The sequence below is a fragment of the Notothenia rossii genome, assembly GCF_949606895.1.
Source record: "Notothenia rossii genome assembly, chromosome: 4".
NCBI classification, from domain to species: domain Eukaryota; kingdom Metazoa; phylum Chordata; class Actinopteri; order Perciformes; family Nototheniidae; genus Notothenia; species Notothenia rossii.
This window is the reverse complement of record NC_136902.1, coordinates 25,964,406-25,981,511: the sequence shown is the minus strand read 5'-3', so window position 1 is coordinate 25,981,511 and position 17,106 is coordinate 25,964,406. Positions and strand designations below refer to the sequence as shown.

Sequence of the window (17,106 nt, the reverse complement as noted above, 5' to 3'; positions counted from 1 at the left end):
TGACGTGGATCATAAATATATTAGCAATTAAACAACATTTTCCATTTCTTTTCACACAATACGTCTCCTTGCAGTATCAACACTAATTCGGCTGACTTTTATATTTGATCCAATTGGTAGATAGGTTATATTTACACTATAACGGTGCACAGCTGATAGAAAGGGATTTTTTGTAGTTTTTAAAGATATTATTTGCTGAACTACCTTTCCAACTCCTTGGCAGTTGACTGTTACAGGTCTATACAGGTTCATGGTACAATGCATAAGCTTCAAATCGAGAGACTGAAACTGTATTTTCCTTTACCGTTCTGTTTTAATTTCACAATAAAGTTAATAGTCATATTATGTTTGATATTATTATGTTTTACTAACTACACCACTGGTTTTTTAACCCGCACCGCCTGGTGGTTAAAGCACGTTATTGAATTTTGTTGTTGAATACGTTTTATTTGATGAAAACATTTAAATATTAAGAGTAGCCTACATACAACATTGGGGGAAAGTAGAAGGCATGATTAAAAAAATAGAATATAAAATATCAAGAAGATACTGTGGTGATCTCTACAATAAAACAGTTTAGTGCAGGACGTCCAAAGATATTAACAGGAGGATGTGCAAAACAGACAAACTAATAAGGCTTTATTTAAACATTAAAGAATACTTTAAGTTAAGGTCTTCTTTTGAATAAGAAAAAAACGTTGGGGTTATCCACAGATAAATATGAAGTCTGACAAAGTACTTAACGTCCAATATATTGCATAGTTTATTTTGGCACTTGACAATCACCTTCCCTGAATTTGACTTAGGTGTAACTAAAGTCTGATTTAAGGGTTGTTTATATTTCACATCATTAATCAGAATCTGCAAATTAACTAAAATAAATGTAGTGGAGTAAAAATACCAGGTTAACCTCTGAATTGTAGTGGAGTAGAACAAAGTAGTATGCTGCTGTTACAAAAATATTTCCCAACTTGGGATCAATAAAGTATATCTTATCTTACCTTAAGATGATTGATGGCTACTGCCTTATTTGCAAAATGTGCCTCTGAACCTTGACAAGTGCATGTTTCAGGCTTATCAATGAACAACAGGAGGGGTCACAGACATAAGACCAGCTGTTAAATAAAGCTCTTCTGACCTTAGGTGTCATGTGGGTATATTAATTCACCCATTTATTAATTAAATGTTTTAAATTTGATAACACCACTGTGTTTCGTATCCCCTAAACTTCCAGGGTGTACACAGTTTAATACTGGCAACTTCTAATTGTGGGAAATACGAAAACGTCTTATAAAGAGACGTGCCATAGAACATGTTGCGAAACACACAATATATTAGCCAGCATGTGTAGTAGACCCGTCCAATTCCAGTTTTGGAAAGTCTGCCGTGTTTCCATTCCATTTCATAGAGCTGTTTAACGCTCAGCGTAACCTTGTCGCACTGCCATTCCAACATCCAATCACAGGGCTTGATGACTAATCACGGGGTTTGTAAAGCAACGCGGATATTGTAGTCCCAAACGATAGCTGGGGATTCTGGGTAGTTTAGTGTCTTCGGAAACTGTAGTGTCTAAACTTCGAAAAAACTATTTGTTTCTCTGAATCGAAGGTTAAAAACACAAAAGCATTGTACACAATTTAAACCAATCAATATTGTGTAATTAAAAAGGATAAACTGATGTTTTTTAGTGGATGAGTAATGCAGATATCACTGTGTAATCATTTGACAGTGAGGGGAATATATCCGGTTTTATTATGAAAACTTAGAGACCGGAAAAACTGTTTTCACCCACGCTAACTTTACATGGAAGCTGCCCCATATACACGTTCTCCTGGCGAGACCTCAAATCATCTTCGTAATATCTATCAAACTATAGATCCTACACATCGACTGGACGTGGATTCTAAGAGTACAATATACACTTATCGCTAGAAATCGAATCAAAAAGCATTTTAATGGCCAAACTATTCCACAATTTAGGATTTTCCAGAGAGGGTTATTTGTGAATAAACGTCCCTCCGGAGCGTTTGCAATGAACGGGCCGGGAGCATGTTGTTTCTTACACGACCACTAGATGCTCTAGTGGTCGTGTAAGAAACAACATACACTTTAAAACGTGTCTCTGGGTCGTAATAAGCGCATGAACAATCGGCCTATATGGTCGTTTTTTGTAGGAGGACAGGCTGAAAACAAAAGGTGGTAGCAAGACGTTTTTGTTGGCATTACATCTTAATTGAGTGAGAGCACTTTAAGGACAAATCGTAATGTAGTCATAAGTCTGTGAGAACCTGTGAGCCTCTGCAAATGTCATCTACACACACAGCAAGTTTAAACACGACAACAGATAATATCCCTTTATCTCACATCTTGCTTCATCTCTGAAAATAAGCATGCGGTTTTGAAACACTCGCAGTCAGAACAAAAAACAGGATGATCCAAGCGATAATATTATCAACCCTCTTGAACTATAAATTAACCAAAAACAGACTCAGATTGGTGATTAGTTTAAATTACAGTAATTGATGACTGCATTGTCCACACACACACACACACACACACACACACACACACACACACACACACACACACACACACACACACACACACACACACACCGACACACACACACACACACACACACACACACACACACACACACACACACACACACACACACACACACACAACCACACACACACTGATGAAGCCATATCTAGGAGCTTATATTATTTAATAGTTATCCTTTTATTTTATTATTCTTTTCTGTTTATAGTAAATCTTCCTTTTAATTCCTATTTAAGTTTATCAAATAAGTTGTACTATGCCTCTGTTTTTTGTAAAGGCAGCCTTTGGGCACCGGGGGAGGGGAGACCGTCTCATTATAAATATGAGAAACAGGTGGTAGTGAGCGGCGCACGTGGTAGGCTTATGGTTTCTTTTACCATCGGGTAAGAAGGAAGAACAAATGCTTGATGTGTATAATAAATTGCACTGAAACGACTTTTGCTCGGACCTTGATTTTTACCCATGCGTAAGATTTGCTGACGGGTGCCTCAGCGGCACTTTGCGTTATATTTCTTTCTTATATTTTTAGGATTTTGGCCGCTATATAGAAAAAAACCATCCTCATGAATGGATACTATTTTTTTTGGAAATCCTTTTTCTGTGGATGGCCCGCTGCAAAGAGGGTTAAAAGGATTTTCTTATTGCAACCTCCGGGAGTCGCGTGGAAAGACAAGAGAGGAGGACAGACGCCGGCCTCGTTTTGGAAATGTTTGTACGCGAGGCAGTGCGCGTGGGACTCGTGAGTAAACAAGAGGAAAAAATGAATGAGTCATGCTTGTTGTGATTTAATCAATGGATGCATACGCAAATGAACATATGAGCCAAACGTGTCAAATGTTATGGATGGAATGATTAAACGCTTCATCAAAGAAATAAAGACGTCTGTTTAGGCCAGTTTTACGCACGCTGCGGAGAGCAGCGTTATGGATTAACGCAGACGCAATCTGATCATAGGGATTGAATACAATTAAAAGCAACTCTCAAGTAAAAATGACTGAACCTAAAACTGCCATGGAGGCAGAGGATCTTTTAAAATCCCTCACGGCCAAACGCAGAGGGAAACTTGGAGTGTGCACAAGAAAGCTAAATGAAACTAAATCCCTGCTCACTGACTGTGGAAATGTTGATGATTGCATGGATATGTTTAAAACTGCTATGGATGAATTCAATAAAGAGCATCATTCTCTCCAACAACTCTTATCTGAAGAGGAAAAGGACATTGATGTAACAGACTGGTATGAACCCAGAATTATGAACTTTAATTACTTTGCAAAGGAAGTTAAAGCATGGACAGTGGCGTTTGGTCCTGGAGGCCAAGGGAAGCCAGGCTTCCCCTGTTTTTTCGGATTGTAGTTATAATTCTCCGTCTCTCCCCCATTCTCATTGCATATTTTTAGAAAGAGTGAAACAGCGCCCCTCTAGATGTTATGGTAAAACAGTAGATTGCACTCTCTGTTGCGAGAGGAGGCCAGCCGAAATTGGCTTCCCTTGGTGAAAAGAAAATTGAGGGATTGACCAATCAGACAAGGCTCACGTCATGCCCCTGCCAACCTGTGATTAGTCAGGGCCATGCCAAGGGAAGCCAGCGGCGGCTGCCTTCCCTTGCCTCACAATCCAATCAAATCACATCAACTTAGTGTTGCAGTGACGCATCATAAAACCCAGAAGTAAGCTGCGCTCGGTTTCCCTCATGGATTTATGACAAATCGACAAAAAAAGCAATGGGATTTCTCCATAGGATTTTGGAAAAATAGCTCGAAATAAGGTCAGTGGAAAACTAACCTGTTAGATAAATGCACGTTTTGTTCAGTGGGATAATATCCACATGTCTACCCTACTTTTATAATTTTCGAATCATAAATCTAATCGATAGAAGATAGATAGTGTCACTGCACCACTCTGACCGCCGTTAGAAGGTAGCAAACAACTGAAGCAAGTGCAATTATGGAGGGTTGAGATTTGGAGTATTTAATCAAAAATAATTGTACTAAACTTCCGCTACAGCAGCAACAACAAATACAATCTGATGACAGGCCAATGCTCAAACTGGAGCTGTATACAGCGAGGAAAAAAGGCGCAAATCGGACGTAAAACGTTAAAGGTCTCCTGATTTAGTTTGTGAATGAATGCTTATTAGAGTTTCGGCTGGAGAGTGCGTGCGGTCTATGGTGCGGACCCGTCGGTCACAGGCATGTGTAAGTCTTGCATCTGTATGATACAAATGTGTGTAAAATGATACCGGGTGCTGTAATCACTCATCTGGTTACGTTATTACATTGACCACCACACCCCCGACCCAAAAGAATGGACGTGTTATTGGCTTCCCCTAATTTTTTTCCCACGCCATGCTACTGAGCATGGAGAAGAGAACGTATTGCATAACTACAAGTTGATCCACTTGACAGCATCTCCAATGCCTCCAAAAGGACTACAACATCAAGGGCCTCATCTGCTGCTAAGTTAGCATCAGCAGAAAGGGCAGCTCTGGAGGCTGAGTCTGCTGCTTCAAAGGACATGCATGCACTGCGACTGGAGGAAACAATTCTCAAATCAAAAATGGAAAAGGTGGAGATGGAATCAGATTGCAACAGCAGATGCCACAATGAGGGTACTTCTCAGCCCAAATGAGGATGATCATCTTGGGGATGCTATGAATGCTTATTTAGATGAAGAAGGTAAACTGGACAATGTGGAGCAAACGTATACAGACACTTCTGTCTTGGAATTTATTGAAGTAGCTGCTGTACCTAAAACTCCACTAAATAGAACAATTGTGGATTTCCATAAAAGATCTCAGCAAGCAAATGGTGCATCAAGCCCACAACTGGAAAATCCTGCAATCAACATTTTTACTCAGGAAAACCTCAACACACTGGCACAGAGACAAAAGGACATAGCTGATCTCATGATAATGCAACAAAATCTATCCCTGCTACCTAAGAGAGGTGCCTGTGTTTAATGGGGACCCACTCTCTTATCAGCCTTTCATGCATGCATTCAGATACCTAATTGAAGAGAAAACAAGTAACTGCCAGGACAGGCTCTACTTTCTTGAACAGTTTACATCAGGTCAAGTCAGAGATCTGCTCCGTAGCTGTCTTCACATGGATGCACGAAGAGGATATTCAGAGGCCATGCAACTTTTAAAGAGACATTATGGAAATGAAATGAATTGCAAATGCTTATCTGGATAAGGCACTCAACTGGACAGCTATCAAGCCAGATGATAAAAAATCTCTTCATGCCTACTCACTATACCTAAGAGAATGCCTTAACACCATGCAGGACGTGGAGTACATGGATGAGCTAGACGTCACATCAACGTTAAGACTAATTGTATCCAAGCTACCATATAAGCTCAGGGAAAGATGGCGCACAACAGCGTATGAAGAATTTCAAAAGAAAAACATCAGAGCTAGATTCAAACATCTGGTCGAATTCACCGAAAAGCATTCTGACATATTATTACACCCAGTGTTTGGAGAAATTAAAGACTCAAATCCCACTAAAAGGATAATCACCAACAATAGGACAACTGACCTCAGAACACCTCAAAGGAGCAGTAGCTTTGCCACAGCTGTCACTGCAACTGAACATTATGACACCAAGCTACAGGCATTTAAGGTGCAGCAACCCACCTACATAAAAGCTGCCCCTGCAACCATATGTAGTTTCTGTCAAGGCAGGCATGCAGTAGTGGACTGCTTAAAACTCAAATCAGAGCCTCACGACCAAAAGGTTAATTATCTAAAGACAAATGGTTACTGTTTTGGTTGCCTTAAGAAGGGTCACATGAGCAAAGACTGTACATTGAAGCTAAACTGTCTAACATGATACATAATAAAGGAAACATCCAACACTGCTGCATATTGATTTAAATTCAAAGCAAGTCACCCTGCAAAACAGTAGAACAGAACCAAAGCGAGCATCCATCAACAGTGCGAAAGTATCAGCTGATCAGTCAACAGGGGCCGGTGAGGATTGTGCCCTTGCTATTGTTCCGGTGCAAGTGAAAGCAGCAAAAGGAAGCAAGTATATTCAAACCTACGCCTTTCTTGACCCTGGGAGCACGGCCACATTCTGTACTGAAAACCTAATGAACCAACTGAATACTAAAGGACGAAAGACTGAAATTCTACTCCGCACAATGGGACAAAAAAGGAATACAAAAAGCTATGAAATCACAGGACTAGAAATAGGAAACATAGATGGAGGACAATTTATCAACTTGCCTGAAGTGTTTACACAAACTAAGATTCCTGTCTCAAAGGAAAACCTTCTCACACAATCCGATCTTGAAAAATGGCATCATCTCAGTCAGATCCAAATCAAAGAAATTGATGCAGACATTGAAATGCTGATAGGGATGAATGTTCCCAAAGCCTTGGAACCCTGGGATATAATCCACAGTCAGGGTAATGGACCATATGCAGTGAAGACAATGTTTGGATGGGTGGTCAATGGGCCCCTCAAATCTCACACTGCTATGGATACTTCTGGAACAATGTCAGCAACCGTCAATAGAATTTCACTAGATAATCTGAGGGACCAGCTAGTCTCACAGTACGACCAGGTTTTCCCTGAAAAGGAATATGATGAAAAAAGAGAGATGTCATGTGAGGACAGGAAATTCATGGACCTGGCTGAAAGTTCGATAATCATCAAAAACGGACATTACAACTTACCTCTACCCTTCCGTGATAAGGACTTGGCCCTGCCTAACAATTACAACATGGCACTACATCGCACAAACAACCTTGCTGGGAAATTCAAGAGGGATTCAGTTTACGCTGAAGAATATAAAGCCTTCATGGAAAAGGGCTATGCCGAAAAAGTTCCACAAGATCAACTTCAAAGATCAGACGGCAGGCTCTGGTACATACCGCATCATGGGGTTTACCATAAAAGAAAGAAGAAACTCAGGGTTGTATTTGACTGTTCATCTTCATTTTAAAGGAAAGTCCCTTAATGCTGAACTCCTCCAAGGTCTGGACTTGACTAATCCCCTTCTAGGCGTCTTGCTAAGTTTCCGTCAGGAGAAAATTGCAATAATGGCTGACATTTAAGCAATGTACTACCAAGTACGAGTACAGGAAGACCACCGTGACTATCTCAGGTTTTTGTGGTGGCCTCAAGGAGACATCAGCAAACCACTGGAAGTCTATCGGATGAATGTGCATCTCTTTGGTGCAGTATCATCCCCAAGCATAGCCAGCTTTGCCTTGCAACAAGTGTCAAGAGACAATACCAGTAAATACAGCATGGAAGTACTGGAAACCATTCAGCATGGCTTTTATGTGGATGACTGTCTCAAATCTGTGGCTTCTACAACTCAAGCTATCGATCTTACCAAGGATCTAATGAAGGCATGTGCCAAAGGAGGATTTACTCTTACCAAATGGGTGAGTAACAGCCAAGACGTGCTAAGAACCATCCCTGAAGTGCACAGAGCTAAGCCAGTTGAGCAACTAGATCTGGACAAAGACAAAACACCTCTAGAAAGAGTTCTAGGCATCCAGTGGAATATTGTGAGATACTTTTACCTTCACTGCTGCCATCAAACACAGAGTTCCTACAAGAAGAACAGTTCTTTCTATTGTCAGTTCTATTTACGACCCCCTCGGTTTCCTTTCACCATTCATCCTCAAGGCCAAGCAAATCCTTAGAGGACTCTGCATTGATAAGTGTGGATGGGATGAAGTTATCCCAGAACACCTTTCAAAGTCATGGCAAAGATGGATAGCAGAACTAGATCAGCTGAGCAGATTTGAAGTGGACCGGTGCATGAAGCCTGAACAATGTAGACTCATAAGGACTGCTGAGCTGCATCACTTCTGTGACCCAAGTGAAACGGGGCATGGCACTGCAAGCTACATTAGATTCACGAACCACGGAAGAGATACTCATGTGTCATTCATTCTCGGGAAATCCAGAGTTAATCCTTTGAAGCAAATCACCATTCCCAGACTGGAGCTCGCTGCTGCTACACTTGCTGTAAAAGTCGACAGGATGTTACAGAAGGAACTACACATGAAACTACAGAAATCAACCTTCTGGACAGATAGTACATCAGTACTAAAATACATCCACAACCAAACAAAAAGATTCCATACCTACGTTGCTAATAGGATAGCAATGATTCACAACTTGTCCCAAGAAAGCCAATGGAGGCATGTAAGTTCCAAGGACAATCCAGCAGACTCTGCATCACGTGGATTGAATATTGAACCATTCTCGGAGTCCACAAGATGGTTGAATGGCCCTGACTTCCTGTCAAAGGAGGAAAGTGAATGGCCGGAAGTGCCAAAGGATCTTGGCCACATCCTCCTTAACGATCCAGAGATTAAAAAGGACATCTCTGTTAACAGCTTGAAAATAAATAACTGTGCAACCACCGACCTCATTGAACACTACTCCTCTTGGAACAAACTACAGAGAGCAGTTGGTTGGTTGTTAAAACTCAAAAGACTGCTTCAATCCAAAAAAGCTAAAGCTCCAGTGATCCGCTCCAAAACTGCAAAAAGACAACAAGGACTATCTGTGGAGGATTTGGAGGAAGCAGAGAAATCCATCATTCACTACGAACAAGAGCGCTACTTCGAATCTGAGCTGATGCTGCTAAGGAAAGGAAAAGCTGTTAAAGCTGACAGCCCCTTACGCAAAGTTGATCCTATTCTGGATGAAGGTATCCTACGGATTGGAGGACGCATAAGTAAATCTGCTATGCCAGTACATTTGAGAAACCCGATAATCCTTCCAAAAAACTCCCACATATCCAAACTGACTCTACGCGATATTCATCAGCAGGTCGGACACTCCGGGAGGAACCACATGCTCTCCAGACTAGGCCAGAAATTCTGATTACCCTCTGCCAACTCTTCTGCAAGGAAAATAATAAAGGCTTGTGTTTTTTGTAGACGCATGCAGGCTAGAGTTGGAGAACAAAAAATGGCTGACCTGCCTGAAGATCGTGTGGCTCCAGACCTTCCACCTTTCTCTCATGTGGGAATTGACTATTTCGGACCCATCGTGGTTAAAAGAGGTCGAGGCCATGTGAAGCGGTGGGGGGTAATATTTACCTGCCTTGTGAGTCGAGCTATTCATCTTGAGGTGGCGAGTACCTTAGATACTAACTCCTGCATCAACGCCATAAGGTGGTTTTCATGTAGAAGAGGACCAATTCTAAAAATCAGAACAGATCGTGGGACCAACTTTGTAGGTGCTCAGAAAGAACTGGAGAGGTGGGCTAAAGAATATCTGCCACTCATGCAGCAAAGGCAAAAGTGGGTCAACACTAGAAGGAATCTTCAACCCAACGATATTGTGGTAATCGTCGATGAAACAGCACCAAGGAACTCATGGCCCCTCGGCCGTGTGGTTAAAACCCTGCCTGGACCAAAAGGTCTGGTCAGAAGTGTGTTAGTTCAGACCAAGACTAACATCCTGAAAAGGCCCATTAGTAAGCTCCGTCTACTCCTGGAAGCCAACTGAGCCAAGAGTTAGCCAATGCCCTACCCCTTATCCCCTGCACACACACATACTATCTCTCTTACATCTTTCCATACACAAACCTCTCTATTTCAAACTACACTGATACCCTTTTGACTATTGTCTCCTGCCTCAGGGACAGTGAGTGGTGAAACCACAAAAGACACTGATGCAGCATGAACTTTGGGGGGGATCTAAGTGGGGGCTAATTTAAATGACTTGTTGAATGTATATATGCATATTGGTAGATTTTGTATGATAAACAAATGTGATTTAGATATTTTGCGTAGTTTAAAATATGTAAAGGTGTTACCTGGCTCCATAGAATGTTTTGTTGTAATTGATTTGCTATAGCATCACAATTAGGGGCCGGTATGATGAAGCCATATCTAGGAGCTTATATTATTTAATAGTTATCCTTTTATTTTATTATTTTTTTCTGTTTATAGTAAATCTTCCTTTTAATTCCTATTTAAGTTTATCAAATAAGTTGTACTATGCCTCTGTTTTTTGTAAAGGCAGCCTTTGGGCACCGAGGGAGGGGAGACCGGCTCATTATAAATATGGGAAACAGGTGGTAGTGAGCGGCGCACCTGGTAGGCTTATGGTTTTTTAACATCGGGTAAGAAGGAAGAAAAAATGCTTGATGTGTATAATAAATTGCACTGAAATGACTTTTGCTCGGACTTTGATTTTACCCATGCGTAAGATTCGCTGACGGGTGCCTCAGCGGCACTTTGCGTTATATTTCTTTCTTATATTTTTAGCCGATATATATATATATAGATATATAGATATATATATCTATATAGATATATAGATATATATATATCTATATATTATATAGGCCAAAATCACACACTAGTGCTACATTGCATGGCAACTGCAGATTCACTACATTTAAGATCAAGCACTTCAGAGACAGAAGAGGTGTTTCATATATCTCAGAAGAAAAACAGCCAGAAGCACATGCAAATAGAAGCAGCAGGACTCAGATACAGCCCGTTCTCAAGGGAGAACACACAAACTACATCAAGCCAGAGAGGAAGCCGTTACTATACACACTATCTAACATGCAGGTAGGCTAATGCAGGTCTGATTCACTCAGATGAGGTTGCTGAAGCAGAATGGGGAGTGTGACTATACAAGAAAACAAGAGGCTTAGTCTCAGTGCGTAAGAAATGTGGGAAACCTTTTTTTGTTTGCCAATTTAAGTTTGAGAGAAATCAGGTAAAAGGTGATGAATGTCAGTAGGATGGATGCTTTAAGATGGAAGCATCATTCAATTCTGGTCTGATGAGCCATCTTAAAGCACCAAACACATTTATCTACACAACTGGACACAGCCATAAAGAAACTATAGTATAGAGCCTCTGTTCAAAAAGAAAACCAAAAACCAATTCCTAAAAGTCAATTTAGGGTGGTAAAAATGTGTTTTGTATACTGCCCTTACTAAAATATATATTATTGTATTGTATTTTCATGATTGAATTGAATCAAGGAAGTGGCCAGTTTGACATTATTATTCACTCAAAAGAAAGTAACTGGGTTGCTCGGACACCTAGTGATTTTAGGACTGTTTAACTGACTCTTGTGATGGGATAAGATTTTTCAATTTGATTCATCAACCTGACGTAGGCAGATCAAGGCACATTTCAGTTTGTGTCAACCCTTTGACAACTGGTTCTCTTTCTGTGCAGAGCCTGTTTACTTTTTAAGTGGAGGTATCAGTAGTTTCATGCCACCAAACTAAAACAGAACTGCTCCAGAGAGCTCAGGGTGGCAGAAAGAGAAAAGAAGAAGGCCAGCGACTGACTGAAAGCAAAAGAAGCTGTGGGCGAAACAAGGCTTGCAGAAAAGATTTAACAAAGCAGGAAGGGGGTTAAGCAAACTAATGCACACAAAGACATAGTCGAGTTATGTTTGACTCAGAAGTTTGACTCAGAATTCCGCTAGTAAGCATATGAGAACACTGAAAAAAATACATGAACACAACACCAGGAAGCTTAATACATACTACATTCAGGTGTGCCTCCCATCACCCCACCCCTCTATTACCAATAATTATTTGTGTAAGATGGATAAATCATCGGAAGCAAGTAATGACTCACCCATGTGGATATATGTTTATGATATTTAGACGGCTGTGCATGACTGTAAAATGTCCAACTGACAAACCATAAACTCATGCTCATATTAGGCAGAACAAAAGATGGAAAATATGTGGGCACTCTGTGGAACTCTGTCGCCTGTCAGCACAACTTACATGATGCCATTTAAAAAATATAATAATAAAGGGCGGTGCCGGCCGTCAGCAAACCGAGCCGGCCTTTCTTGCGCGACTGTCACTCAAATGCGGGAAATAGTCTCAATTTGTGGGACGCGGGACACATGATAAAAATGCAGTGTGCGAAGTAACAACATACTGATACCGGTTAGTAGAAACCATGTTTCGCATTGAAGATGACGTAACGGCTCCGCCTACACTGCGTCACTACCCCAGTTCCTAAACTGTAATGGAAACGCAGCATAAAGTGAGCCTGGCCTAACGAGGCCTAGCCATGCCATACTAAGCCGAGCGAGGCCCTGCAGTGGAAAAGCGCCATAAATGCACATCGAGCGTCGAGGAGGCTCTCTGGAGGAGCTATAATCGAGGATACACTGATGGGTCCTCCACGGTTCTCCACGGCTCCTCTGCGGATGCATTTCCGGCAACAGTGATGTTTAAAAGAGTCGTCACGCACGGCCGGACTTATCTCAGCCAATGACAGCTCTGCATGCATCCCCTGGATATTATTTTATTAACTGCTTTCATCGCGACGCGATGTTTACAGTGAGAACAGCTGTGACAGGGGCAACTTAAGGGGGTGAAAAGTTAGGACGATTCTAAGGACCGGTGACTGACAGGGGCCCAAACTATTTTAGAACATTAAAAAAATGTTTAAAGGTCCCATGTCATGCTTTTCTGGTTATTACCCGTCCCCTTGTGTGTTATGAAGGTTTTTATGCATGTAAACGGTCTGCAAAGTCACAAACCCTCAAAGTACACCCTGTAGCGAGTAAAACTCTAACACAGAAAATACCTGCCCACAGAAGGAGCTCCAACAAGCCGTTTAGGACAGAGTGAATACACATACTTTACAAAGATGCTGTATGAGAAACCAATGAGATTGCACAATATAAATCTATTTTAGTATACCTCAACAATGGAATTATGATCAGTAGAAATGTAACCAATGTGATATCTTTTCACGGGGCCCAAAATCCCTGGCGGCGCCCCTGGCTGTGAGGTCCGTGCAGAAAGCAGAGCAGTGTGTATAATATATATCACTCAGTATAACAGGCCTAAAATACTCTCTTTATTTGCTTTAGTTTAGTAGATATCTACAAACAAAGTCGATATTTGTCTAAAACCATTTAGTGCTTCACATAATAAAATATGTGGGGGGGTGCTAGTGACTTATCCGACTGGCCCACATCGTTCGACCGGCCCACTTCAATACCGGCCCATCGGGATTCGTCCCGATGGCCAGTCCGCCCCTGGTGCTGCCCCACACACACACACACACACACACAAACACGCTCAGGTCCGGCCCATAGCACTGGAGTTATAAATGTTCGCCTAGGGCACCAGATCTGGGGAGGTGCTCAAAGTGCACCAGATTGAAGCATTTTACTTTAAAATGTTCAAAACATTCTTCCCGGGGGGGGAATAACCCCGGACCCCCCTAGAGGATGTGGCATCCACCCCCCATTATATTGTGTATTCTTTGGATACTCTATTGATCTTTACCTTTTCTACTGTACGATTCTCTGGCTGGGGCGCCAGCTAAAATCTCGCCTAGGGCAGCAAATTGTCTAGAGCCGGCCCTGCACACGCTTCAACTCAAGTTGCATAAATACTTGAGCTACGTTTTTATTATAATTACTGTGAAATTTATTATGTTTTTGTCATTATTACAACAAATACACACTTGCAACCGATAACACTGGCAATGATTTTATATTTATTAGACTATTTAAAAAAAAAAAAAAAAAAATCATGCTTCAAAAAAGTGGGGGCTCCAAATAAGTTGGGGGACGGTGATCCCCTGTGTGACGTCCAACGACCACTACACCACTGATCACACCTAAGAAACACACTCTACAGTACACTAAAGTTCTTAGAATTAAAGGCCCCGTGGTTTTTGTTAAAATTGTTGATAAAGATAATTGTAAGTATTGTTGTTAAATTAAGAATACATCCTCAGCAATGAAAAAACTATGTACTTAAGCCTTTATCAGTGGCAAAACTAAAAAACATTTAAAAACATCATTTCATTTCAAATATCTATGCAGGTTTTTTGAGTGTTTTTATCTATCATTAGTAATCTAGTACTACTCTATACAGCGAGGGAGAGCTAGGAACATGCAGAACCGAAGACAGCTAGATTACTGATAAACAAAACAGGAAGATTATGACAAGACCGCATTAAAACTGTGACTGTCAGCTAGATGAGCAGAGTTCCTGTGTGAACTGAAGTGAAATACTGTAGAGATGGTAACTGTGTATCTTCCTTTGTTGGATTTGTTCACTAAGCAGGCCTTGCTACTTCAGAAAAGCAAAGACTGGATTACTGTATTTATTCCTAAAAAGTATTTTTCATTTGTTTTGTAAAGCACTTTGAATTGTTGCGTACAGAAAAGTGCTATATATAATAAACTTGCCTTGTCTTGCCTTGGATGACGGCCTTGTGCTTTAAAAAAAATGACAAAGTGCATCCTGTATCTTAAACCTTTGAATAGATATAGCAGTGACGTCCATATTGAATGGAAATGAATGGAATATATTTGCATTGTTGCAACGGAAACGCATGTCCGTTGTTTGACATCCTTCCTCCCTCTATTCATACACATGTAGAATAGTTTCCTGTGTGACTTCCATCATATTTACCTGTGAGGTTGCTATTGATAATTGTTGGGAAAATACAAATGAGAAGCAGTGTGCATTCAAATAAACAGAGTGATAAAACAGTACAGAGAAAGAGAGGGGCACGTGAGGTTACTGTTTGAACTGTGAACGATGGTAAAAGGCAAATTATTATTTCTGTATAACTGTGATCTCTGCTTGTCTGTGTGTGTGTGAGGACCACTGACCGCCTGCTGGGGGCACCACTTGGTCCAGCAGCTTCATGCTCGTCCTCTTCCAGATCTTCTTTATCACAGCTCTGAGCTCCTCATTGGCTTGCTCCAGGTTACCTTGAAAATGGTAGAGAAGGTGGTCACTTTGTTTAAAAGCACTAAGCTATCAATTCATTGGTTTATTAAGTGGTGTCTGGCTGATAAATATTAATTATAGCTCTCTCTAAAACACACACAAAGATCACAACACAAATCTGGATGTTTAATGTTATAATGAACACAATTCCTGATGGTATATTAATACAATGGGATGAAGCATAACATGCCCTTAGTTATGTTAACACAAACTACACGTTGCGACTGAATTGTAGTGCAGTTATCAAATGTTATGTTTTCTGTAGGCCGTGGAATCAAACTTTTATTGAATATCTCTAGCTCCCTCTAGTGGAAAATTGTTTAACTGTATATGTCTTCATGATCACAAGGAGTTCAGACAGAGTTGTGAATAGGGGACTAATTTATAAAAAGGCATAGCTAGCATGACAGATTAATAAAAAATATACCATGCGGCATCTCAGAGTTGATGTCTTAAATATGAGATCATCAAATCCAAGACTGCAGCCCCATAAGGACATCAATCAAAAATATTAATACATTTAAATCCCAAACTACAAAAGGCCACTCTGTACGTTTCTCCCCCTTACCAAACACAGAAGAGTTTAAACTCCCTTAAAATTGTCGGCGAAGGTTTCAAAAACAGTATTGTACTTGACTTAGTGGGGTTTCTTGGCTGTAATCTCAAGTAGCTTTCATGCCCGTTAATTCCAGTGCAAATAGAAGGATTCTCTGCTATATTTAAAAATGAGTTGTTGAAAATCTCAGATGGCTTGAAGTTGCAGACTCACCTTCGGTTTTAATCTTGAGAGCAGTGCGGACTAGAGCGAACAAGGTGGCATTAAACATGACCGTCCCGTCACTGTTGAGGGGCATGTTCATCGCCACCAGACGCTGCAACAGAAATGCAGATATACCATTCGGATCACATGTAAAATGAAAGCTAGGGATTTATATGTAAATGTTGTATTATTGTCACCCACAATAATCATTGTCATGCATGTGCATAGTGTGTTTTGTCATGGAAACCTACCTTACAGGCCACTCTGTGAGGACAGAGCTTGCCAAAGCCCAGCGGAGGCTGGATCCTCCTGAGCAGAGTCACAACGTCAAGGTGCTTAATCCTGCCCCTGGCAACAAGATACATAATACAATTAGGCACAACACAACTGAGACAAACAATCATCATCCCATGTGTGCTGTATCAAATCCTCAATAGTGGTATACTTTTTTGTAGGATTAGTAAGTGGAAAGATTTTGTTGATAGTAGAACTGCAACGATTATATAACTTATCAATTGGTCATTTGAAAGAAAAATTATCCGCTTTTTTGATTAATCGATTGATCAGAAACTACATTTTTCATATAAAATGTCCTTTTCGTTCTCCTTATATGAAGATTTCCCTGTTTTATATCATTTTTAACTGCAAATATTCGAGTTTTAGGCAGACAAAACAGGACATTTAGAGACACTTTATCATCGTACTCAGAAACTGCAATGGAGATTTCTTTCGATATTTTCTGACATTTTAATATATACAATTATTAGTAATTTTGGTCAGAAATGAATAAATACTTTATAGTGAAAAATGATGTTAGTTGCAGCCATAGTTCTCTCAAACTGCGTCCTGACACTCACTTTGCTTCGGGGTCGTATTCAGACCAGATCCTTTTGAACTCATCCAGGTGATGCGGTCCCAGAATGGACCAATCGCGGGTCAGATAGTCAAAGTTATCCATGATGACAGCAACAAACAGGTTGATGATCTGAAACAAGGACAGGCAACAATATTTCGCATTTGTTGTGGTATTTTATTT

The 17,106-nt window shown here is 40.7% G+C and overlaps 1 protein-coding gene across 1 annotated transcript in view; it reads right to left on the bottom strand.

Annotated features, from left to right (window-relative positions):
• cacna1db (calcium channel, voltage-dependent, L type, alpha 1D subunit, b) overlaps positions 1–17,106 on the bottom strand; it is a 114,405-nt gene that overhangs the window by 18,526 nt on the left and 78,773 nt on the right. Inside the window, exons 37-40 of the mRNA XM_079679472.1 lie at positions 16,928–17,055; positions 16,322–16,418; positions 16,080–16,182; positions 15,190–15,291 (exon numbers count right to left, since the gene is read on the bottom strand). Of these exons, the coding sequence (XP_079535598.1) occupies positions 15,190–15,291; positions 16,080–16,182; positions 16,322–16,418; positions 16,928–17,055 (430 nt within the window). The remainder of the gene's footprint in view (positions 1–15,189; positions 15,292–16,079; positions 16,183–16,321; positions 16,419–16,927; positions 17,056–17,106) is intronic.